Source organism: Lutra lutra, chromosome 5 (assembly GCF_902655055.1).
Source record: "Lutra lutra chromosome 5, mLutLut1.2, whole genome shotgun sequence".
Taxonomy (NCBI): Eukaryota; Metazoa; Chordata; class Mammalia; order Carnivora; family Mustelidae; genus Lutra; species Lutra lutra.
The window spans coordinates 119595505-119623185 of record NC_062282.1 but is presented as its reverse complement, the minus strand read 5'-3'; the positions used below and the strand labels follow the sequence as shown (position 1 = coordinate 119623185).

Below are 27681 nucleotides of genomic sequence, written 5' to 3'. Positions count from 1 at the left end.
CCCTGAAGAATAAATATGGATATAGTTATTCCTTTAATTTCTATTAAGAGCCATGTGTATTGAATTTCATTAATATTGATGTAATAATGCTTTCTCATTTAATTAAAAGCAAAAGCTTTTAATTATCTTTTAATCTGTCACACATAAGTCATTCTGTATTCACTGCAGGGCAAAGGCCACTTTAGTTTTGCTCAAATTCATTAGACTGATAGGGTTGTTCCAGACCTAGGTTTTCTTACATAATTGATCGTGTTATTTTGAGGAAAAGAACCACATTATTAAAACAGATTCAGATTAAACCAACCTTATTATCAAGTTTTCACATGCTAAAAGTGTCAATCTTAACAGTCATTTTTCATAGCTCTCTTTTTTAATAGAAACATTTTTATTTATTAATTATATAAATACTTAAGAGAGCCTCATAATGGCACTTTTACTGAAGTTATTCTTAAATTTAAGTAGTCATAGTAAACACATGTCTTAAACTTTTGTAACCTATTATCCTTTAAATCTTGCTTGATCAAATATTTACAGTTTTAGACTGATTTAAAAAAAACAAAGATAGAGACATAAATATGACTTGGTTGTTTCATAATATTTACCATAATGCTGGCGTTCTGAATTCTATGTAAGGACATTTCTTTTCCAGAAGTCCCAAGAGAGCTAAATAGAGCGGGGTGAGAGAGAGAGAGAGAAAGTTTCAGAAAGATCAGTGCACTTTGTGGCTGTCTGGAGTCTAGTAGAAAGACCATGGATGAGAAGAAGGAAACCAGGGATTCATTCTTGGTTTTGTGCTTAATGTACATGACATTTGGAAGATAGCTTAAACATGTTGCACGTTAGTGTCCGTATCTGTAAATTGAGTTTTTAAATATCTATGTCACAGAGTTTTTATTATGAATAAGCCAGAGACTTGTTAGGAAAGTGCTTTTTATATAATAAGATACTATATAGATACTGAATATTATTTATTACAGATAGAACATTAAAATGGACATGACAATGCTTAGAATGACTTGAGAGCAAATTCCTGGAATTTGCCTAGGAGTTCTTTATAATTCTGAATCACAGATAATACCTCTGATATCTCTGTCAGTAAGAAATTTCAAAGCCAGCCTGATTTTATGCCACCCGAATTTTGCTTCCAGTTTTCTTACAATCAGCTTGTTGCTACTCAGAGAATATGAACTAATTTCAGTATTAGCTGAAAGAGACATAATTAGTAAAGTCAGCATGTAAGGAGAATGTGTGCATGTAATACAAAGTCCAAAAAGAAAGTAACTTTTTGTCCCTTTACTATTCATAATTATAGCTACCATTGTTTCCTGTCAGCACAGAAAGAATAAAGGAATAATTTCATATCATCTTTTGGGGAAATGATTCTGAGAGTATTTTTCCCCATGTTGACTTAGTTATCTTTTTGGAGAGCACTGAAATATTCTCAGATTAGTTTCCAAGGTAAAATCTTTCTTAACGTGGCTCTCAAAAAGGAATTTAAATGAAAGTTAAATTCTTTAAATGTATTAAATTTTATTCCTCAGGATGACAGCTATTAGTAACCTCCAGGCACATACTGTTATTTAAAGGTCTCTATTTTGTATGTTCATTTGGGGTTCTCTAAGAATAGATGTACTCATTCAGGCATGAAGATTTTCTACCAGGAATTACTTAGGGGCATGATCTTGAATTTATTTTGTCTGAGGAATACATTTCAATCGATGTTTGTAACACATTTTTATTTAGAATTTTTAAGCTGCAGCTCAGGTTATATTGGGAATGGATAACAATGAGGCCTGAAAGCTAGACTATGTTTGGAAAACTAACCGAAAATACAGATCATCACCTGGGTTTACAAAATTTAACAGATCATAAAACTAACCTTCTAAAATACCTGAATCGATTACATTCCAAAGGCAAAAACAAAACAGAACAAGACTTGAAGAGCATTGGTTCTAAAGATTTTTTTTTTATTTATTTATTTGACAGAGAGAGATCACAAGTAGACAGAGAGGCAGGCAGAGAGAGAGAGGGAAGCAGGCTCCCCGCCGAGCAGAGAGCCCGATGCGGGACTCGATCCCAGGACCCTGAGACCATGACCTGAGCCGAAGGCAGCGGCTTAACCCACTGAGCTACCCAGGCGCCCCGAAGAGCATTGGTTCTAAATATACCTGAGTTATTGTGAAATTGTGGGACTGTAGAAATGGTTTTTTCTTTTTTCTTTTTTTTTTAAAGATTTTATTAATTTATTTGACAGAGAGGGATCACAAGCACGCAGAGAGGCAGGCAGAGAGAGAGAGAGAGAGAGAGAGAGAGAGATGGGGAAGCAGGCTCCCCGCTGCACAGAGAGCCCGACTCGGGGCTCGATCCCAGAACCCTGAGATCATGACCCAAGCCGAAGGCAGAGGCCTAACCCACTGAGCCACCCAGGTGCCCCAATGGTTTTTTCTTTTACTCTTACAGTTAATACCATTTCTAATGTTATAATTTACTTTTATTAGCAAGATTTGTTGAAGAGTGAACTAAATCAAGAAGAAATGATACTGGATTTACTTTGGGACCTCTCCTGCCAGAGCAGCATTTCATTCCCATCACTGCTAAGTGGAGCGTCTTTCCATTTCCTCTCTAGGACTTCTCTTCATTCTGTCGAAGATTATTCCTCTATGGATGTAAAGTCTATCTGGGATAATATAAGACTACATCTACGGCGCTTCTTAGTGAAGAGATTACAAAGCCTTAATGAAATAAGCCATTCACAGCACAAGATTTGGTTGAAAAATCAGTGCATACAACAACTCTTGTTTCTTTATCCAGAATCAGAAGTTATAGTCAAGTACCAAAGCATACAGAATAAACTGTTGGCCAAACTGCTGCAGAACTATTTTCCTTCTTACAGCAGAGAATCAAATTTAGACGACATGGTTCATGGATACCAAAGTACAATGCTTAAGTTATATGCTATGATAAAAGAGGATTTTAACACACTACATGAAATTTTAGCTCCAACCTCAACAGTGAAATTCATTAAGGAAACTTACCTGGATACTGTTACAGAAGAAATGGCAAAATTTCTTGAAAGTTTTTGTGAGCTGCAGTTTGAAGAAAGTGCTGTCCCCGTGATTAGAACAAGCAAGAGCTCCAGCAGGCATAGAGGAGCAGTGCATGCTTTGGGTTAGTGAGCTTTCAAATTTGTTTGGTTCAATTTAAGCCTTTTGATATCTTTAATTCTCTAACATTTTTCTTTTTGGTGAGACTTAATTGCAAACTTGAAATCAGAAAATGTTACGTAATTTTTGCAGTGCACATTTCTTCTGCATTTCTTTTTCTGTAAGTACATTAGTAGAAGAGCTTTTTATTCTGGGTTATTTGAATTATTAAAGATACTGAAAAACGTAAGCCAAAAGTTTGCCAATAAAAGTTTTGGTTTTTTTGATTGCATGAGTTACCCAGTGAAATTGTATGTATATATGAATATATTCACCAATATTCATATATATGTAACAGAAAAGGATAGTTTTTAATTAATTGTAACTTCCAAAGCTGAAACCTTATTAGGGAAAAATTGCTAGAAATTTGTTGAAATTTGCATGAACTGAAATTGGAAGTCTAGAATTGTGTTCCTTTTGTCAGCCAATTCCAATAAAGAGCTATTATGAAATGGCAACTATATTATTAAAATTGCTCATAGATATAACATTTTAGCTATTTATAGATTTTAGAGGAACTTCTCTAGTATTATTTCTATAAGAATATACACAAAGAAAAAGTGATTTGAAAGTTTCTAATTTTATTTAAAAGATAAAGGAAAAAAGAAAGAAACTCTTGTGATATAATAAAATTTCTCCTGTCACCATTTTAATTTCCTACTAGTGGAGAAAAATCAAGGTAGGAAATAATATTTTTGAAAATTATTAGTCATGCTTTTATGTAAAAACTGAGGTATATTTCTAAATAGGTGCATAAGCTATATTTTTAAGCATTTGAAAATTATCATTTGGTGAATTGCTATCTTTGAATTTATGATCACTTTATAAATATTTCCATAGCTCACTATAGTTTTACATACCTTTCTTAATAAAATGCCAGAATACCAAAATACTAGGATACATGAATTTTCAAATAGCTTATTTTCTTTTATATTTTTTATTTTCCTCTGGAAACTATATCACATCACAGAACAGACATGCATCAGCCAAGTTTAGGTTATGGCAGAATACAAAGTTAATTTAGGAACATTACAGTTTTGCTCAAAGCAAATAGATTTTCATTTTAATTGTTACATAAATTTTAAATGCATTTCATGAGTATATTTATTTTCTAATATAGTCTCTAAAAGAATTCCGGCTTACTTGTAAAGTGTTTTCAACATGAAAGTTTTAATATATGCTAAATATAGTTTATAACAGAAGAAAAGATCCATATGGTTGAAAATATGTGTAAGTTGCTATGGAGTCTTTAGGGCTGATATTGAGGTGTTTTCTCATTCGTTAGAGAAAACTATGTGTGTAGGCTTTAACACCAAAATTTGAAACATTTTTGCAAGTCTAGGTGCACTGATCTTTCTCAAGCTCATTTATCTAAACGTTGGTATGAATCACTTGTTAAATGAATGCTTTCCCTCTGCCAGCACTGTGCCATATACATTCTTTTTCTTACTACCCTAATTTCATAAACAAAGAAAGAAGCTTAGAAACATTAACTTGCCCTGGGTCATGTTGTACAGAGTCAGGATTCATATGTAGGTCTTTATGTCTCCAAGACCAATGAATTTAATTATCATGGTAGTGGACCTTGTCTTAAGGTGTAGAATAAAGTGCTTTGTCACTTGCAAAAGAAATTTCAAACAGCACTTTTCTGGCAGACTACCAGAAAATCAATTCAATTCAGCTTTATTGTGCACCTACCACAGGCAAGGGATTTAGCAGCTACCATTTTTAAGGTACTGAGCTAGATGCGGTAAGGGAAGGAAAACTAAATGAATAACTGCTGTTTTCAAGAACTGCTTAACTAACTCTTAATGGATCCACCATACTTTCCACTAATATTTGATCCAGTGACCAAATTTTATTTACTAAGGAAATACAGTTTGAGATGGTGAAATAGCATAATAGTATTATAGTAAATATTAATACAAGTATAATAACTTATATTCCTATTATAATGAAATCTACATTGACTTGAATGGGTTGTACATTATGTTATCTTTAGTATAGATCTGTGTTTTTATGTTCGCCAAGTCTTCCAGTATTTTGCCTGAAACCATAGAAAAGATTTTCATTAGGTAACAATAGCTAACATTAATTGCAGCAAACATTGATGTGCATTATCTCATTTAATCCTTCTAACCAACCAACAAGGTAGGTGCCATTATTTGTTATCTCTATTATACAGTGAGGAAACTGAGGCAGAGAGATAGTAAGTAATTTGGTCAAGGTTACAGAGTGAAGCCAGGATTCAAACTGAGGTTTGTCTGACTGCAGATCCTCTACTCTATTGCTGTGCTCTACTGCCTGAAGGAACAGGATAGAAATAGCTCATTCTATTGAAAACACTGCTCCAGAAGTGCCTGGGTGGCTCAGTTGGTTAAGCGTCTGCCTTTGGCTCAGGTCATGATCCCAGGTTTCTGGGATCAAGCCCTACATTGGGCTCCCTCCGCGGAGAGCCTGCTTCTGCCTCTGCCGGCTGCTCTGCCTACTTGTGCTCTCTATCTTTCTGTTAAATAAATGAAATCTTAAAACAAAACAAAATACTGCTCTGAATCCTATGTGTTATTAACTCTACTTTAGTGTAGTCATTGTTTTACTTTTTTCAAAATTATCCCACCCTCTTCTCATCTGATGACTATGCAATACCAATTTGAAAGTGTCCTGCTTATGATTCCTGTAATCTACGGATGTATCTTTAGCAGTTGGGGTGTGTATAGGAGCCTTTTTTCTTCCAGCTTTATTGAGATATAACAGACATTTAACAATGTAAATTTAAAATGTACATTGTATTGATTGGATACGCATATGTTTTTATAAAATCACCACCACCATAGCATTAGTTAATATCTCCATCATGTCACATAATTATCATTACTTCACTATGGTGTGAACATTTAAGATTTACTCTCTTAACAACTTCCAAGTGTATAATATACTATTGTTAGATATATTCATATTGGATCCCTAGAAATTATTAATCTAACTAGAAATTTGTAACCTTTGATTAACATATTTCCACTTCCCCCTTTCCCCATCCCCTGGTAAACACCATAATACTTAATTTCTATATGAATTCATTTTTATTTAGATTTCACATGTCTTTTCTCTGAGTTATTTCACTTAGAATACCTTCAGGGTCCATCCATGTTGTTGAACATTGCAGGATTTCCTTCTTTATCGTGGCTAAATAATATTCCATCATATATGTGTGTATATATATATATGTATATATACATATATATATATGTATATATATATATGTATATATACATATATATATATACACACATATATGAAAATTTTTGATTTTGTTGCTTGTGCCTCTGGTGTCATATCTAAAAAATCATTGCCAAGACCAGTGTCAATGCTTCCTTCTCAAGGTTTTACAGTTCTACAGATCTTATATTTAAGTCTTTAATCCATTTTGAATTAATTTTTAAGAGTGTTGTAAGATAGGGTACAATTTCATTCGTCTGCATGTGATTATCCAGTGTTCCCAGCACCATTTATTTAATCCTTTCCCCATTGAATATTCTTGGTTCTCTTGTCAAATACCAGTTGACCAGACACGTGAGAGTTTATTTCTGAGTTCTCTATTTTGTTCCTTGGTCTCTGTGTTTTGATTTATAGGTTTGCAGTATAGCTTGAAATCAGGAAGTGTGATATCTTTAGCTTTGTTCTTTCTCAAGATCGCTTTGGCTATTTGAATTCTTTGTAGTTCCATACAAATTTGAGGATTATTTTTTTCTATTTCTGTGACAAACTATATTGAAATTTATTTTTAATTTTATTTTTTTAAGTAATCTCTGCACCCATTATGGGGCTTGAATTCATAAGCCCAAGATCAAGGTTTGCACACTCTACTGACTGAGCAGCCAGGCGCCCCTGCACTGAAATTCTCATAGAGGTTGCATTGAATCTAGATGGCTCTGGGTAAAATGGAGTTTTAGCAGTTTAAATTCTTTCAATGCATGAACATCCAGTATTTTCCCATTTATTTGTATCTCCTTCATTTCTTTCTTCAAACTCTTACATTTTTCAGTATACAGATATTTAACTCAATTGGTTTAATGTATTGCTCAATATTTTATTTAAAGTTTTTGGTGCTGTTGTGAGTGGGATTGTTTTATTTCTTTATCAGATATTTCATTGTTAGTATAAAGAAATGCAACTGCTTTCTGTATGTTGATTTATATCCTGAAACTACTGAGTTCATTGATTTTAATTTTAACAGTTTTTTAGTGGAATCTTTAGAATTATTTATATAAGATCATATAATTTGCAAAGACAATTTCACTCTTTTTTTTTTTTCCTCATTTGAATGCCTTTTGTTTCTTTTTCTTGTCTGATTGTCCTGGCTAGGACTTCTAGTATTATGTTGGTAAGAGTGGTGAGAATGGGCATCTTTGTCCTATTGATCTTAGAGGAAAATGTTTCAGCCTTTTATCTTTGAGTTTGATGGTAGCTGTGGGCTTGTTATAAATGGTCTTTACTGAGTTGAGGTATGTTCCCTCTACACCAAATTTGCTGCAAGTTTTTAATCATGAAAGGATGTTGTATTTTGTCAAATGCCTTTTCTGTATCTATGGAAGTGATCATATGATTTTTATCTTTTATTAATGTGGTGTATCATGTTGGTTGCATATATTAAACCATCCTGGCATCCTAGATATAAATCCCACTTGGTCATGGTGTATGATCCTTTTAATATGGTGTTAAATTCAGTTTGCTAATAGTCTGTTTAGAATTTTTACATCTATATTCATTGAGAATACTGGCCTGTAATTTTATTTTCATGTAGTGTCCTTATCTGGCTTTAGTATCTGTTAATGTTTGGCCTTGTTAGCTATGTTTGAGAGTGCTGCTTCTCTTCAGTTTTTAATCAGCTAATTAATGAACTGATGTGCTATCTGTTTCTGCATATACTACTACATACTTGATGAGCTAAGGCAATTTGGATCTACTGAATCCTTAATCACCTTTGATTTTTCTAGGTAGATTGAGGATTGGTTGTTTTTTCCCCAGAATGATCTATAAATTATTTATGTGTACATATAAATCAATGTATATTTATATCTGTATTTGTAATATGGATATATATAGAGAGATAACAGTACTTGAGTATCAAAAATAATTACAGCTTTTTATTATGTATGTTTTACATATATGATTTCATTTAATCTTTGAACCTTATTCATATTTTAAATGTGAGAAAACTGAGACTAAAAGGTAACTATTTTCCAGGGCCTCACATAATTATTTTCTAAAAATCCACAGAAAGAGAATTTCGTTGTTTGAAGTTATTTGGTATATTATTTTGATATGTTGCTAAATTCCATGGCAAAAACTGCATAAAGCACTATGGCAACTAGCATAAAAATAATTTACCAGGCACTTTCATATTTTCTTTTTTATTTTAACATTCCTGTGTTCTACACTCAAATTTTTTGCTTTTCTTTTTTTAATTAACAGTGATTCATAACTGACTCATGATTTGCATGTGCTTATTAACTTAGAAAATGACGAGAGGCACTTTTTATGCTATTTTATTTGATTTTACCAGCTGGCCTTTCTGATGGTTTGGTGTTCACCTGAGCACCGCAGAGTAAATTCTACCTGCAACCATGCAGCTGGGTATTGATTCAAGTTCTCTGCTTCATGTATTTAAAATACGGTAACAATCTCTCCAGCCGTTTTCCAAAGACAAAGTACCAGGCAGACACTTAATTTACGTTAAATAAGTTAATCCCTTGACTTGAATTCCACTTCTTGACATTTTTTTCTCCTTGATATTCCTCTGAGTTTGTAATTTTAATTTCTTTGAGACCATTTGCTATTTTAGTATTATAATATATTTAGAAGTATATAGCTTTGTGTCCCTGCGTGCCTCAGTCTTAAGTGTCTGCCTTCTGTTCAGGTCATGATCCCAGGATTCTGGGATCAAGCTCTGCCTCGGACTCCCTGCTCAGCAGGGAATTTGCTTCTCTGTCTGCTGCTCCCACTTTCCCAATCTCTTTCTCTGTCAAATAAATAAATAAAATTTTTAAAAAGTTTTAAAGTATATAGCTTGTATGTTTTGCAATTTGAAGAAAATGATGAAATCATGTTAATATACATATTATTGAATCTTTGTGATTTGATGATCTGTCTAGAAAAGAACCATATTATTTATTCAGATATTCTTTTACAGTGTTTCAAAAATGACTTAAGAACCAAGATTTCCTCAATAATTCTGATTTTGTTCATCTGTGTTCTCATAGTTTCTCTTACAATTTTTGGAGAAAATTATCAATTATTTTATAACAATTTATGCTATAATAGTGTTGTTTCATTTAATTTATAAGGCTTTAAATTTTCATTTAAAGTCAAACAACTTTCATAAAGCTAGAAATCCACCTTTTAGCATTTTTATTATGACCTGATAGCTCATTATCTGGGATGTGAGATCCATATTTACTCATGTCTGGGTGTCATCCATATTTCAAAATAGTCCCCTCCTTATATTGAAACATTTTTTATATCTACATTTGGAGTGGTTAATTGATCAAATTACTTTTAGTTTTTAAAATTGTATTTTCTTTATATTTAAGGAAAGTTATTGCCATTTTTCTCAATGTTTGAAAAAGAGAGGATTTGTTTATGTGTAGTAAATTTCAGGCATATCAATCCTCTGTATTTTATTATGCAATGATACATTAGGAGATTTTATTCATAGGATAAATTTCCTGGTCCCTGTATATCTTACTCTGAATTTATTCAAGGTTATTGTTAGCTAGAAAAGGAAAGACATAAGAGAATACAACACATGCCTTTGAATATTTGGAAGGTGTCTAAAGATCTATAGTGGGTGCGAGGTTGAAACTAAGTGGCATCTAAGGCCACTTCGCATTCATAGTCCCTTGCTATTTTGTTTAAGGAAGGTAGAGAGTGGGGAAAACAGAATCCTTCAAGGGAAGAGAAGATCCTTCAGGGTAAAGAAGACCTTGAAACCAAATAAAGGTAGAAATTCTCGACTAAGGAGGCTCAGATCACAGTTGGAAAGTAGGCCAATGTTAAATTCACCCCAGTTTCTCTCATGCTCCTCCACTAGCTCTGATTAGTTGAGTGATGAAGATCATTCAGGAAAGATGAAGTATCTTGAGATCAGCATGCAAAATGTGTACAAAAAGAAGCATTTGTATGAGTATTGTTAGAGAAGATTCCAAGCCTTCTGGAAGGACACCGCATTTTTTCACCCTGTCATGTGCTCCTGAGGCAGAAATGAAGAGCTTTGTTAAATCTCTAATGACAATTATGCCTTCTAACTCCACACTAGTAGAAGCTGAAATTTCAAATAATACAAAACAGTAACGGGCAAAAAGAATTCATAAAAGAAAGTAATAGGTTTGTTCAGTTATTACAAGTTCCTTTAAAATAATAATGTAGGGGCGCCTGGGTGGCTCAGTGGGTTAAGCCGCTGCCTTCGGCTCAGGTCATGATCTCGGAGTCCTGGGATCGGGTCCCGCGTCCGGCTCTCTGCTCAGCGGGGAGCCTGCTTCCTCCTGTCTCTCTGCCTGCCTCTCTGCCTGCCTCTCTGCCTGCTTGTGATCTCTCTCTGTCAAATAAATAAATAAAATCTTTAAAAAATAATAATAATAATAATGTAGTCTCAGGTTTCATAGCATCGTTGAATTCTAGAAAATGATACTGTTGCTCAATTTTTTTCCCCACTGCTTTATCATGAATACCATTTTTTAATGAAATACTGGTGCATTCCTTATTTACAATGAACTTGGCTCTCAGAAGGTGAAAAGTGTGCTTACTGGGATTCAAGGGTGGTGGTCCTACATCTCCCACCCCCTTGTTTTGTGGCCTTAGGTAAGTTATTTAACCTTTTCAAATAGTTGCAATAGATAAAATTAAAGGGTTATATTAGGTGGTGTCTAAAGTCTACATTTTCTCTGACTGTGTGTCATGGAAATCATTCCACACCCAGATTTTATACCTACAATTTGTCACTGGAAGCTGCCACATTTATTTCCCTGCTGACAGTACAGATGTGTTAACTGGCTAAGGATAGGGTTTTGTTTGCCACAAAAGCAGATACAAAAACTTGTTTTAGATATTTATCTATATGATTTTTCTTCCTCAAGTGAAACTTGAAAATAACAGTACAAAAACTGCCCACCTCCTATGTTTGTATTTTTTTGTCTGGATGGAACAGTGAAGAGGGCAGTAGGTAGTTAAGCAAAAAGAAGAAGTAGAGTCTCTTCTTCCAGCTAACATCTGAAGCTATTCCTAGTAATTATTTTGGGGGTTCCCCCTTTGATTCCACAATCAAGTGTTTTTATTTGTTTTATTTTTAGTTTCTTTTATTTATTTATTTATTTATTTATTTATTTATTTATTTCAGGGACATTTTTAGTCAGATAATAGAAAATTGAGATCACAGGCAAGAACTGGAAATGCAATTATTATTCTGTACTGTCGATTTAAAAAAATCCCTATGACTTTTTTCTGGCATGTGTTTAAAGCAGACAAGGCAGGGATTTAATAATGACTTGAGTGTGTGTGTGTGTGTGTGTGGTGGTGGTGGGTGTGGGGGTGTTCCTGAGAAAGAACATGCTCATTTCTGCAAAGCTACAGACAGTAGGCATGGACAATACTTTTTTACTAAAAACTCTCTGTTTCCATACAAATCCTTATATAAGTACAAAATGAAAGCCTCAGAATTAAGGCTGGAAGGCATAGAAGAGTGATCTTGTCCTAAAAGTCTGTGGGTAAAAATTTGATGAGCCATACTATAATGAAACTATTACACATGTTAAACTTTTGTAAATAATTTCAGTATTTTTTTTCCACATGTAAAGAATGTCAAAAGTGATGATTTGGGTTTTGGCATCACTCATCCTAAAGCCTTTGCTGCAGCCAATTCTGTTACATGGCATATTCAGTGCCTTTTTGAGGCTTCTAGAATATGCTAGGGCAGCTGAGTAAAGGGGACTTGGGGCTTGTCTTCCCCTTTTCTGAGCCAGGAGGGCATTCTCTCTCCATTGAACCTAATTTCTTTCTGTACTGTTGATCTTTCCCTAGTAGAAGTATACAAGGTGATCCATCAGGGTGAGGGTAAAAACTAGAACAATTTCATTTTAATTTCATCCTTTATGTATGAGCCAGAACAGGACAAATTATTCAAGCAATTTAAGATTGTGTTTTGTGTGTTTAAAAGTCATTTTCAGCCATGCTAATTCTTGAATTTTGGTAAGGCACATATCACTTAGGATCTATTTTGTGGGAAATACTTGAATAAAGTAGATACTTGGCAAAGGATGCTACTCAGAATGTGAATTCAACATTAGTTTTCATTAGTATTTCCCTATTGATCATTTTCACTCTTCCTTGTTAATCTGTTTACAAATACATAAAGTCAGAAATTTAAGTTATAAGTTCTAGTTTATCATGTACTGTGCTAAGAACTTTATATACTGATATGCCATTTATACAACATCTCTCAAAAATTAGTTATTATCCCTATTTTATAGATAAAGAAATGGAGTTTGGACAAGTTGAGTAGCTTGCCAAAAGTCCCACTTATAGGAATTACTTGAGCTGGTATGCAAGTCCATTTCTGAATCATGACTAAACTCATTCTCTTTTAACTACTGTAATTTTTGTCTTTTGCTAAATGGATTCCTTTGTAAGATAAATAATCCTTTTATGTGTAATTTGAAGAGTAATTCCCTTTTAGCCACAATTCTGATTTCTGTTCTGAACTTTCTGGATTTGCAACACATGTATTTATTTCTCTACATGTAAAATTAAACAAACTTGAGTTTTGGAAGGAACAAAGTAGTAGAGTACAAATCTGTATCACTAGATTTTCTCTATGGGAAAGATTTGGAAAGAAAAAAGTTACCCAAGACTTTACATAATAACACATGAAAAGGAAAGTTATACTGATTTTTTTACTTAATATATATTTTTTTAATGTGTCTAGAAGGAGACTCTCATTTTATTCAAAGAGATGCAATTAAGCTGCTTACATTTAAGCTTTTTGTCAAAGTTAAGCTAAAAGTAAAAGAGACATGGAAACAGTTATTAGCAGGTTTGAGATCCTTTTTGGACTAATTAATAACAATACCATTAGTTAGCATTATGTTTGCAAGTGACTTCCTCGATTTTTTTGTTTGTTTGTTTTCTGTTTTTTTGTTATCTTTGCTGCATCGCTACTCTGAAATTAGTGCAATATTTTCAGTTCTTGTGTTTTGGGTGAAAATCAAGTCGTTTTGGCTGGTTAGCAAATCAATTCTGAAACAGAACTAAGATTAGAAGAGTCTTCCCATCGTATCTCAATGCCTCATAAGAAAATAAATGAAAAGCTCGGTACCAGGATGTTTCTTCCCTGAGGAACTGATGGTGTTTTTATTTCCAGTTCTTCCTACTGAAGGTTGTATCATCTGTGAAAATTATTTGATGAAGAACTAAGAAAAATGACTGAATGTGTAGGTATATGAGTGAAGGGTAGTTACGTGGCTTATGCATGCTTATCTTTATTTACCTTAAATACGTTTTCTGCTGCATGGAATCAGTTTTTCTGACCCATTATTCACCGTTAAATGTTCTAAGACCTGTAAGGAAATGAAAAGTTATTTAAAATGAAGGACAGTATATTGCCTCAGAAGCAAAATCTCAAAAGCAAAGTCAGTGTTTGTTTTTATAAATCCTTTTAACCTTGAGTAAAAACCTATGTCTGTTATTTAGAAAAGTGTAGTTTACCCTATTGCTAGTTTAATCTCTTCTGTAATAGAACAACAGTAGGAAGTACCAAGTTAACAGATAAGTACTAATGAGAGATAATAATCTTGGCCTTTGTGTGTGTGGTATTTTTTAAAAAGGTAAGATAGGTTGGTTGGTTGTTTGGTTGGTTGGTTCATTTTAAAGATTTTATTTTTTGGAGTAGTCTCTACACCCAGTGTGGAGCTCGAACTTACAACCCCATTTAAGCATTGTATGCTCAACTGACTGAGCCAGTCAGGTGCCCCAATAATCTTTGCCTTTGTAATTATCATGCCAGTGAAATATAAAAGACTAAATATTTTGAAGTTTTGATTTTCTAGACCTCTATAACATGATCATATTGAATTGATTTTAGAATAGCTAGCATTATTATTGTTTGTCCTCCAAGGTAGAAATTAAGTTTATAATTAATATTTTTTAAGATTTTATTTATTTATATGACAGACAGAGATCACAAGTCAGCAGAGAGGCAGACAGAGAGAGAGAGAGGGGTAAGCAGGCTCCCTGCTGAGCAGGGAGCCCGATGCGGGGCTTGATCCCAGGACCCTGGGACCATGACCTGAGCTGAAGGCAGAGGCTTTAACCCACTGAGCCACCCAGGCACCCAGAAATTAAGTTTAAAAGTCAGTATTAGCATTTCCATTAGCAGAAGGCACGCAGTATTAGTTCTTGTAGTAATTACTGGAGTGGATACCCAGGTTTGCAAAATAGTCCGTCCCAAAAAGAGAAATTACTTCTACATTTTATAATGATCATTGTCAGAAAAAGTTATATTGTAAAATTGTTTTGTAGTGCCTTTATCTTTTTTCCAAACTGTATAGAAATCACTTATGATCATCATTACTGATGTTTTTGTAGCATAATAAAACAGTGATCCTTCAGCTATTTGAAAAAAATTTTTTTTTGAAGATTGATTAATTTATTTGAGAGAGGGAAAGAGTACACTTGAGTAGTGGGGAGAGATGGGGCAGAGGGAGAGTGAGAGGGAGAAGCGAACTAATACCTGAGCAGGGAGCCTGATGCAGGCAGGGCTCCATCCCGGGACCCTGGGATCATGACCTGAGCTGAAGGCAGACACTTAACCAAGTGAGCCGCCCAGCCGCCCCTTAAGAGGGTATACTTTTAATGGACATTTTTCTTATAGTTTTTCCTAGTCATGGTTACAAAAGCTATAAAGTTCACAGTTATTGGTATGTGATCTAATTAGGAAAGTCTGAACCATGAAAAGAGATAGGAAGATGCAGCAATCACAGTCCCTTTAAGAATTGATGGCCAAGGTTTAATGTGGAATCAGTATGTGAAAGTGAGAAAAATCTTTGCCCAACTTTATGGACAAGCTATTACCGCACATATTTGGTTAAAGCTTTATGTTCAGTGAGTTCCTCTATAAAGAGACTTGTGTTGTCTTTATTGAGCTCGAGCAGTTGGCCTCAATATCTCATTATTCAGATTAAACCTGTGTTAATTATACAAGCTTTCTCTTTATTGATAAATGATCATCTCGTGTTTGGCCTTGTTTCTGTGACATACTGAGAACAAATTATAAAGCACACATCCTTCATATTTTTATGAAAGGCACTTGTAGGGATTTGACTTACAGAAAAATGCATAGTTTCTTGACATTATGGGTATATCTAAAAACAGAATCAATGAATACTAAATTTGGTTAAGATCATGCAGTCATGAACCAAAGTGAGTTTTTGGTTTTGTTTTGTTTTGTTAGATTTTGATCATGTGCCAAGGTTTCTGGGATACAAAGAGGAAACCAAAAATTGGACAGATGTTTAAAAACATTAAATACTCTGGTAAGGTTTGCATCCTTGCGGGTTTTCTCTGCTATCCTGATAGTTCTTTAAGGTTCTGTCATTTTCAATCAACAGAGAGTACATGTGATCAGTATATCTGATAAACTTGTCAATGCCTCTTTAAAGCAGGATTCCCCAACCTATTCAATTCAGACCCCCCTGCTTCATTTCAAGTATCATCTTGATAAGACAGCCATGTCACAGGCATCTGTGTATAGCCAGCTCAGTCTACAACTAATTTGTGCAGGAAAAAATTAAATCAGGAGGTAAATTATTTCATGATTGCTCATTCCCAACAGAGTTAGGCATCATTCTGAAGAAAATATCAAATAATTGGTTTCAGGCCGTGTCAGACACATGCAATTCCCTTCTTTAATGGCTGTGTGTGGTAGCACCAGGCCTCAGGGGTCAGCAAAGAACTGGAAATAGCTTAGTGCCAGGCACGGCAAGAGAGAGATGGAGCACATAGGAAATGAAGTGGCAATAAGTGCAATCCATAGGGGAAATGTGCTTCACTTGGAGTTTAATATATCGGTTCACAATCTGGCAGGAAGCCATGCAACAATTGTTTACCTTTTTGTCAGCATCTGCATCTGTTCTGTTTTGTAAACAGCACTTAACTCTCAGTCGGTAAATGCTGGAATCAGTAACAACCCTTAAGGGATTTCCTAGCCCCCCCCCTTCTTTTTTTTATATTCTATAACAAATGCACACGACAAACAATGTTTGCCTTAGATTAACAAGGAACAGACATTAACAGGGTCAAAGGGATTTGGTTCGGAACATTTTATAGCTTCTTGGGTTTACAGTAATTATATCTGTGTGATTTGAATGTATTTTGTAACCTATCCAAATTAAACTGTTAAAAAAATGCTAGCAAGCAGTAATGAAGATGATTTTTTATAATTATCTTAAGTACTGTGTATAGAAAACTGCTGGCACTGTTTGTAATAATTTAGTTCTGTGCAATATTGTGTATTACAGCTGCTATGTAGAAATATTAAGTTGCCTTTTGCAGTTTTAGGAAATTAGTGATTATATCCAGCAGTACTAATTATTTTAAACATACAGTTATTAAAAAAAAATTACACACCACAGTGAGACATAAAAAAGGGTCGATCTGTGACGAGTGCCTGTAAAACTAAATATATTGTTAGTAAGTGCAAAGGAAAGAATAACTACTTTTAAGTTCACTGTCTTCAGGGACTGAGTAGATGAATGTTGTCATAAATGCAGGATTGTTACAATAGTTATGGTATCACTTAAAAGTGAGTATCGCCAAGATCAGAGGAGCACATTATTACTGATAGGATTTAGGCATAGATCTCCCCATGCACTACTTCGAAAACTTACTCCTTAAAATTTCCCCCTACACAATTGCTAAGTTGCTTTGGTTTTAGTTTATTAAACTACTTCATATCTGATTTAACCCTCTTTTTGTTTTCTTCTGCTTTTACTTATAAGCATTAAATCTTAGGGTTTTCCATTAGTTTTTGTCAATCTTTCGTTGGATTACCGTAAACCACAAATAAAATTTGGGAATTGTTTGATTGGGTTACTTAGTCAAGATTTACATTCCCTTGTCTTTTTAAAATTTTGTATGTCCTAAGACTTTGGTGTGAATTTTTAAATTTTTTTTTGGGCAATCATTTTGCTATTTCACTTGTCTGAATTACTTTGCTAACATTTTTTTTTAAATTTACCGTATTTTTTATTAAATAAATCTAAAAAGAATTAAGAATTTGGAAATTTGGATAATCATATCTTTCATACTCCTATTGCTATAAAAAGTGTCTTGACTTCATTTTCTTGCCTGCCTATTCATGTATTTGTCTTTCCATCCCTGTGTATGATATTAATTAATATGTGGTAATATACATACAGCCACAAGTTATATGTACATTGTAAATTCATTGTTATCACCTGGAATATCTAGATTTTGATGCTTTCATCATTATCCGAATTACAATTCATATTTTTTAAATTTGCACTTAAAACTCACTTGTTTGATTGAAGGTACAGCATGTTTTGAGGCGTAGAAACTAGAGAAGTGTTTTTTAAGTGTGTATGTTTTTTTAAAGTATATATTCTATCGAAAGTGAGAGAACTAACTTTATTCATCCATTCCATTATGACATGTATATGATTCAATAAAACTGAAATAACATTGAACACTAAGAAAATATCTTTTCAATGCAAAAGTTTGTCTCCAGATTAGAATCTACCATTGAAAACCATAGACAACTTTTAGAAGTCAGCTTTCACCTTTTATAATTATTTCCTTTACCAAAGTCACATGTTACCAAATACCTCTACAAATTTAAAGAACTTAAGAGTGAAAGGCTTTGGCTTCAGTTGTTTGTGCTTTGCCTCTTTAACTTCTATTGGACAGGAATTAATGTCTCATTCTTGCCCACTCATGTTAAATATTTTAAATCACAGCCTAATCATTTAGTATTCAAGTTTAAAACTTATGACCGAAATTTTCATACCAAAGGTCAAATGTTCAGAGGTTTATTGTTCCTGAAATAATCAAAGTGACTATTCTGCATTTATGTTAGCATTAAAGTTAACTATCTCTCACCAGAGCTTGAAAAATTGTAGTGGTTCTGTCCTGATGGAATGTGTAAGGCACTCATTGGGGGATGGGTATTGTCTATGGATCATTAGCTAATTTTTAAAAATTGATTGTTAAAGGTAGCGCTTGTTGTATTAGGTGAAAGCAATAATCATTATTCCCCAAGCAAGGGAAAATTAAGTGCTAATTAGCAGGTTATGAAGTGTACAATAGTACTGAGAGCGTAAGCAGTATTTTCCCACTGGTAGCAAAGGCTATCTGGGGACAATAGAGTCAACAAATTGATTGCTGATAACTAATTGTATTTCTCAAATCCCGCAAAGTCATACTAAATGTCAGGAGGTTGCTCAACTCCATAGCAAAGTTTCTGTATCGAAATCTTGTAATAAAATTTGAATTTTCTGCTAAATTAGTGTTATTGTAGGACTTTTCCTATGCATGATTATTTGTTTACATGCAGCATGTTTATCATTAATTTGGGCTTTTCCTTCAAGATCTTGAAGTCTCTATTCAGTTATAGTTTTATTTCCTTTTATTTATTTAAGATAAATCTTTGAAAAGAGGATATATGTCATCCTCTATATTAATTTTAAAACTTGAAGGATATTAGCTTTCACAGTCATCAAATGAGAATTGCTAAGTTATTTATGTTTTCACAATTTTTTTTTAAAGATTTATTTATTTGTCAGAGAGAGAGAGAGAGAGAAAGCATGGGGGCATGGGGCGGAGAAATGTAGGCAGAGGGAGAAGCAGGCTCCCTGTTGAGCAAGGAGCCCGATGTGGGCCTTTATCCCAGGACCCTGGGATCAGGACCTGAGTTGAAGGCAGATGCTTAACTGACTGAGCCACCCAAGGCGTCCCTGTTTTTCACAATTTGAAGCATCTAATCTTTAGTTGGTGATGTGGTGGAGCTGACATATTTTATGTTCTTGGTTATTATGCCGTAATTTAGATTTTTTCTTGAAAATTAGCATTTAAGATATTTTAAGTTGATGTCTACACAAAATAAAAATTTGAATACTGAGACTAACTTTTAAATATCAGGTAGACATAATTCTAAATGTTAATTTGATTTGTAATAAATATAAGTGAATTCTAAAAAGCCAGCTTCTGCTAATATAGATTTTGATTTCTCAGAGAAAGAACAGATTTGTATTTTTTTCAATAGTTAGAGTTTACACACACTGAGATAAAATCTGATCTCCATGTTGAATTACTCGCAAAAATAAGATTGTTCATCTAATATCACTTTGGAATCACTCATGCCACTTTGTGATAAAAACAAAGGGGCACAGCTGCTTCCCCAATTTATCACAAGCCTTTTGGAGCCTTCTAGCCTCCAAGTGAATTCCAAGCATATAAGTCTCACTTTGGCAAACTGGAAATCTTGGCTCTCCCAACAACTGTAAATGGCTGCTTTCTGATCATCTTGCTTGGCATGAGTGGAAGCAGATTCAGCTGAGGATTAAGAGAGGGACTTTACAACTCTCCCTCCAGCTGATTGTCCATTCTGTCTCGGCCCATATGAGACAGAGAACACAGGACAGCTCTGAGCTTACACAGTATTTTCCCATTTCTTGTTCAAATTTACTTTAACGTTACTTGTAACCAAAAACCTTGGAGAACTACAATCTTTCCAACAAATGGCTTGGGTAAGATATCTAAAGGACCCTTAACAATACTCTCTTTGTTATTTGTTAAAAGCAGGGCGGTTCATAATATAATCTGATTGAGGTCTTTCTTCCATGGGCCCCTTTGAATTCAGGTACATGTTCATGATCATAATCCTTGGTACACAGGCTAGAATCCTAGGCATCTTCCACATCATGGCCTTGCGGCACTCTGCCACTGTGGTCTAAAGGTCATGAAGTCTGGCTCTGAGATATCTGGCTCCCTGGAGGATGTCAGAGGTTGGAAAAAGCAGAGTAGATGATTCCTCATTATTAGCAAGATACACATGTTTGCTTCTCAAGTGGCAGGACTTTTTTTCCGAATCTTTATGAGAAATCAGAGAGGTTCTCAAATTGGTCTTTAAAGATAACCAAGGAGAAGAAGAGTGCTTAAGGGGAGGAGCAAGAGCTCAGAGTCAGGAATGAGACTGTCAGATAATGGAGAAGTAGTGTGAGGGAAGAGTATGGGAAGAGCTAGAACAGAAGTGAGAAGGACATGCATCCTGACTTCTAAGGCAGGGCGGGGGAGGGTCTCACTAGGGGTCTTGCCAGTTAAATTTGTACCTTTTCAGAAAGGGGATGGGACCAGAGGGGAGGTGGCTCCACATCCAAACTGAACACCAGGGACATTTCTGCCTAGATTTATATTGTGAGAATGGGAAGAAGGAGAGAAACTGAGGTTTTGAAAATATATTATAGTATTTTTACATTTTAATCAGTCTTTAGTGCACTATTAAACATGAAAAAATATGCTAAATTATGTATTTCATAAACATTATGGATCCAAATTTTTTCTAGGGTACAGTTGTGCAAGTTGTGATACCAAATATTTAAGCTCTGAAATAAAGTGGAAATAAAGCGATCCACTAATCCACTGCTAAGGCTGTATTTTGTTAGCAATGTTCTTAGTCCTTAAAAAAATTATCGGAGTAATGAATTTTCATTATAAAAATTAAAACAGAAAATACATATTAAGAAGAAAGTCAGGGTCCTCACATTTCCTTCCCTCCCAGTTCTAATCCCCATTCCCCAATCCTCATTCACACTTTGTTGAACAGCCTAGAATTTTCCTTACGCACATGTGAAAATTAATATACAAATTTGTACTTTTCGAAATGAGATCAAACTAGACATATTGTTCTGCAATGTGCTTTTTTCAATTAATATTTCATGACCTCCTCCCACATCAATGCAATCTGGTCTGGCATTCTTTTCAGCAGCACTATGATATCCCATAATAGGGATGTAGCATGATTTATTTGCATGTGACTAAATTTAAATTGATCCCATCAGGTTGTTGACTCACTGGGTTTAGAAAATCTTAATTTTTGTCTTCCCAGAAGCAACGTGCCCACTTTTATATAAAGACATATACATATATACACATGGGCTATAACCTACTGTGTTGTATGATTATGTCATTATTTAATTAACCACTTCCTGTTGATAGGTACTGGGGTTTTCCCAGTTCCTTCCTTCCTTCCTTCCTTCCTTCCTTTCTTTCTTTCTTTCTTTCTTTCTTTTTTTTTTGTATGCTCATGTAAATATCTTAAAATTTTTTTCTCAGAAGAGATCCCTGGGCCAGAGAGTAAGCTGATTAAATTTTGGTATGTGAACTCAAATAGTCCTCAAAAATTAATACACTCACTGGATTTTAACTACAACTATTCAGAAGCATGGATATCTAAATTAATGCGAGAATTCATTTAAACATCTATTCATTATAAACCACTTTTTTCAGGTGTTAAAATTTCTGTGCTCGCCTGCCTCCTTCTGGATTATCAAGGCTATTGCTGTCTTGTCAGCTGTCCTCTCATTGCTGCCGACAAAGGCCCTTGGCGAAGAGAAGGGGGTGAAGGGGGGGTGTTTAATGCTCAAGGTCTTGTAGGAGTTTTGTAGCTCCACAGACTCGGCTTTGCATTCCAGCTTTACTACTGGGCAGCTACCTGGCGTTGGATAGGTTTCTCATCTTCTTTTAGTGTCAGTTGTTTAATCTGTAAGATGGAGATGATAATAAAACCCATCTCATAGTGCTTCAGTATTAATATAGATATCCTACATAGTGTTTGGCACAAACTATGCACTTTGTTACCATGATTTTAAACATATACTATGTACATACATTGCTTTAAACCGAAAAGGTGACTTGTCCTATATTAAGATGGTGTTCTTGAATACCTGTATATGACAAAGGGCTGGTTATTTGTTGTTTTCATCAATTTCTCATTGAATATTTTATCTTTAGAATCGTTTATATGATATTCCCTGGAAGTGCTATACTAATTTCTTTCAACTTAAAAATAAACAATAATAATGAAATAAGACTAAGTTAAAATAAGAGATGTAGATGTAGATATTGTCTTGTTTATCCTTTTGACTCCAGCCATCATTGAGTTTGAATGACTACAGATGTAGGTCCAATACTGATTCCACCCCGGAACTTGAGTATTTCTGGAGCTAAATGCCTGCTTATTCTGGTCTATGGGATATTCCACAGATAGTCCAAACAGAGCATGGATAAAACAGAGCTCCTCCTCCTTCCCCTGATCCCTGATCCTCTTCCCCAACCAAAGTTAATGTCACTAATAATCACTCAAGCAGAAACCGTGACTCATTTTCCCATTGTGCCCACCTCCCCACCATCAAAAGAATCACCAAGGTTGTTTGTTTTGCCGCACCACCTAAAATGTTTTCAAGTCTATCCCTTGTCCCTTTCTGCCATCAAGACCCAATTTAGGACTTTATCTCTCACTTGGACTCATAAAATAGTTTTCTATGTTTTGGTTTTTTATTGGATCCTTACCCTTATTCTGACAAGATAACATGCCACTCCCCCTTTTTAGGCTTTTCAGTGGCTCCCCACCACTGTCGGCATAAAGCCCCAGCAACACTCAGTATTAGCAACCAAGTTGAGACCTAGCACCTGCCTTCTTCAGCCTTATCTCATGCCTCTGCACACCTTATATTTTTCACTCTCTAGTAACACGGAACTGACAGAAACCATTGCTCGTGCTGTGCTCTCACCTCCTTACCCTCTTCCTCCTCTTTGCCTAATTCCCATCTATCCTTTATGACAGCTCATGTGTTATTTCTTCCGGGATGCTTTCTGTGAGCTAGATCCCCTAATCCATGCTCCCACAGCATCTCCGTATGCCTTTCTCAAAGCTCTTAGCATATTCTATTAAAATATCTAATTAGGTGTCTGTCTCCCCATATGGACTCTAAGCACCTCAAGGGCAAGTATTATTTATTTTCCCCAGCACCCAATCTACTGCCTAACACACAACAGGAGTTCAATGAATATTTTTTTAACTGCATCATTTTCTCGAAATAAATCAGTCTTTGGAGGTATAATGTAGTTGCCCACTTATCAACTTACTAATTGAGCCCCTACAATATTTTAAAAATATTGTGCTAGGATTAATGGGGATTCCAAAAAGTATATGAACCTTACTTGCTATTAGATTGAGAAATAAAATATGAATATGTGAAAAGCTGCTGGAAGTTATGCAGACAAGCAGTTGCTGAATTCTGAGAGAGGGATTCCAGCAGGTGGGGAGATGAAATGGAATTCTGTTGGTTGCAGGGTGGACAGGTTCTGGAGAAGGAGAAAGTGGGAAGAGGTGAACCACTGTTCACTTTCTGGTGCTTTCCTATAACACACAGTAGGGGATGTATACAGAATAGAGGGTTTATTTGGAAGACACAACACAAGAAAACCAGGGCCTTATGGCTTCTCCCATCTCATTATTCCATCCCAAAAGTTCTGACAAGATAAGATACCTTACTCTGTTTTTACTTTTTACCACCCACTCACACCCACTCACACCCCCAGCTCAACTCTGGAGCAACTAATAATATTTCTTTTGAGAATGCCTACTTTCCTCGAGGCAAATTTTTCTGAAGTTTGAAATCAATTTAAAATCTAATTTTACTTGGTGTCTTCAAGTACTTTCAAATCTAGGGCTGAAAAAGACTAACCCACAAAGCCATATGAGAGGGAAAAAAGCATTTAATACTGTATTAAATTAATTACCAACTAATTTGTCTAAGTCTTTAAATACATCAGGAATTCATGAAAGGGAGGTTTTCACATAAGGGAGAACAAGCTAGAAAAACTACATGAAGAATATGGACTTGGGGGCACCTGGGTGGCTCAGTCGGTTGAATGTTTGCTTTTGGCTCAGGTCATGATCCTGGGGTCCCAGGATAGAGCCCCGCGTCAGGCTCCCTACTCGATGGAGAAGTCTGCTTCTCCCTCTGCCCTGTACCCCATTCTTTCTCTCTGTCTCTCAAATAAATGAATAAGATCTTAAAAAAGAAAAGAATATGGACTTGAATTTGGCCTTGAAGTATGAGTAGACCTTGTGTAGGCAGATGGAAAGAGAAAGGGGTTCCCTTGCATTTGAGCAGCATAGTAGAGGTTACTGTTGGAGATAGTGAAGAGAACTGTGTCTGATATATGAGATATTCTATATATCATTGATGAAGGCATTAGCCAGGACTCTGAACTTGCAAATGACAGCTTTGTTTTTCCAGTCCTCATCTCTGCTGCTGCTGCTGCTGCTGCTGCTTCTTTTTTTAAAGATTTATTTATTTATTTATTTTTAAGATTTATTTATTTACTTGAGAGGTGAGGGGGAAGGGCAGAGGGCAGGGAGAGAGTGTCTTAAGTAGATTCCCTGCTGTGGAAGGGAATCTACTTGGACATGGAAGCCCAAAGCAGGGCTCCATCTCACAATCCTAAGATCATGACCTGAGTTGAAACTAAGAGTCAGACACTTAACCAACTGTGATGCCCAGGCGCCACCTCATCTCTGTGTCTTATGCAGAGAGAAAATGAGAGAGAGAGAGAGAAGCACTTATTTAAAAAGAATGTGGTAGTTTACACGAGAGAAGAAAGAGCTAAACATTTAAACATCTAGAAAGATAGGAATTGGAGGATTTCTGGAAATGTGAGCAGCCGGAACTTAGCTTTCCAGTGTATTTCATCATCTGTTGCCTTGGTTTCTTCCTATACGGTGACTTTGTTCTCAGACCAGTGTCTGAAGTAAGTGCACCCTAGGAGTTTCCTGCTCCCCTCCCACTTCAATTCAAAAAGTCTAGGGAAAGCCTCTGATTGGCCAAGGAACCCTGAGCTTGTTAAGAAGGGGACAAAGACTGCTGGGCAGATGAAAATTAAGATGCCAGAAAAATGGTGGATTGAATGAATGATGAGATGTGTAGCATGAGGACAGACTACATAGTCTTGAAAAACAGTCATTGATGTTTAAATTAGACATGGTTCTTGTTAAGGGTTTTAGAGCAGAAAAATAACTTGAGGAAAGTGTTGAAGAAATAGATCTGTGTAGTAGGTAAGATTACCTAATGGAAAGAAGTATATAAAGAATCCACCTAGAAGACCATTTTCATCTTGCCTGTCCCTTTCTAACCTTGTTTCTCCCTTCGTGTATCAACTTGTCTGTGACTGTTGCTCTTTTTCACATCCTTCCTACTTCTCCAGGGCTGAATTGTCCCTTTCTGTGAAGGGATAAAGTTAATATTTTAGGCTCTGCAGGCTGTATAGCCTGTGTCTCCACTACTCACCACGTGTCGTAGCTCAGGACAGACACAGACAATAGTTAAGTGAATCAGCGTGGCTGTGCTCTAACGAAACTTGATTTGTGGACACTAAAACTTGGATTTCATATAATTTTACATACCGTTAAATACTCTCCTTCTTTTGACTTTTCCCTTATCCGTTTATGAAGAAAGTGCCAGCTTAGCTCTCAGACCATCCAAGATAGGCTGTGGGCCAAATCTGTCCACAAACTATAATGCACCAGCCACTGTTTGAGGAAACTGCATCCTGCTAATGTCTTACTGTCTTTCCTTCCAGCTCCTCTTGTCTCCCTTCCTTCCTCAGGAAGGACTGGTGACACAGCTCAGTCACTAGTAACCCTGGACCCAAAATGCAATGCAAGTTGAATTCTAAAATACTGTTTTTATTGAACAATTTTATGGTTTTTAGTATATCAAAATCAAATACATCTAAGATTTGCGCACTCAAAAAAACTAAATCCAGTTGTTTGATTTTCATATATTTTTTACTTTCAGTTAGAAAATGTTCCCATGAAACAAATGCGAACAGGAAAATAGAGCCCAGCATTGACCATCTATATCAAAATAGGATGACCCATCAACTCTGATAATTTCTTCAATTAGTTTTTTAATCCATGGACTTGTCTTAGCTCTAATATTTTCTTATATATTGAACCTAGTGTTTTTCTTCTTGCCTGAACTTAAATAAGGGGAGATGAATTTACTCTGAAGAGACAGGAAGGGCCAACGGAGCTGATGGTGACAGGTCTGAGGTATGACCCATGTTAGTCACTCCCATCTTGCTTTGGGATCTCACTCCGTTCCTCTGATTATCAGTCACCGTGAGTGATAAGTTACATGGTACCTTGTGCATTGTAGGCACAAGGCAAATCTTTGGTCGAATTAGCAAGCAAAACCCACTTAAAGGTGGTTTTTGTAGCTCATAGGTCTTGAGGGAAGACTAAAAGATGATATCTACCACCAAGATTCTCCAAAGTCCTATTTGAAGTTTGAAGGAAATATGACTTTGCCTTTATGTCTGAATAACTATTTCTTAGATGAGGAAGGCAGCTGTAAGGATAAAATTAACCATAACATTTGCTGTGTGAGGTGCTGTCACGCCTGGGAAATGGCTTCCCAAAGTCTAAGGCCTGCACTAGTCTCTGTTACAATAATTAGCTCATGACTACAGCTTCCTGGGGTAAGTGTGAGAGATTGCACTTATCACCATGGCTATCTCTTTTCATATTAATTTTAACATATATTCATAGGCATTATAATTTGCCTACCTGGTAGTGTGAAGAGAATCCTTTATTTTTTATTTTTTATTTTTTAGTATAAAAGAGGAAAAATGTTCAACTCTTTTGAAAGGTTAGGATTTAATTAGAAAATATATTAGGAGGCATACACACTCAGCAGGTGTCTTAACTTATATCCATCTTTTTGATGATGGCATTATTTTTATTCCAGTGTTATATTTTTAAAATTAATTTCTAACATGTTATATTAAGAGCTGATAATGTAACATCTCTGTCATGGTACATTCCTTTAAAGATGAAATATCAATTCTCAGATACAACCTTAGACTGTAGTAAAAATGAATTGTTAATTTAGTTTAAGTTTTTTCTGTTGGTTAATTTTGGGTCATGATGATAGAAAGTAACACATATGATAAGAGATACAATTATCTGAACTTTAGCAAAACTTGAGGCTAAGAAAGGGATATTAGGAAGATACTTCATTAATAATGTGCCATTAGCATACAGTACTTAGAATTCAAACCTCATTTCATTACACTAGAAATGTCTTTTTTTTTAAAGATTTTATTTATTTATTTGACAGAGAGAGATCACAAGCAGGCAGAGAGGCAGGCAGAGAGAGAGGAGGAAGCAGGCTCCCTGCTGAGCAGAGAGCCCGATGCGGGGCTCGATCCCAGGACCCCAAGATCATGACCCGAGCCGAAGGCAGCGGCTTAACCCACTGAGCCACCCAGGCGCCCCTAGAAATGTCTTTTTATTAAGATGTTCCCTGAAAGGGTCAGCATATCTAAGTATTTATTACTGGGAGTT

The 27681-nt window shown here is 35.3% G+C and overlaps 1 protein-coding gene across 5 annotated transcripts in view; it reads left to right on the top strand.

The window, feature by feature from the left end:
• The window catches only part of KIAA0825 (KIAA0825 ortholog), a 407438-nt gene that overhangs the window by 78710 nt on the left and 301047 nt on the right, over positions 1-27681 (top strand). For 3 of the 5 annotated variants that reach the window (XM_047731565.1, XM_047731566.1, XM_047731568.1), the window contains one exon: positions 2499-3168. In XM_047731565.1, the coding sequence (XP_047587521.1) occupies positions 2499-3168 (670 nt within the window). Of the gene's footprint in view, positions 1-2498; positions 4207-27681 lie in introns of those variants that run through there. The other 2 variants (XM_047731567.1, XM_047731569.1) reach the window with 2 other exon arrangements.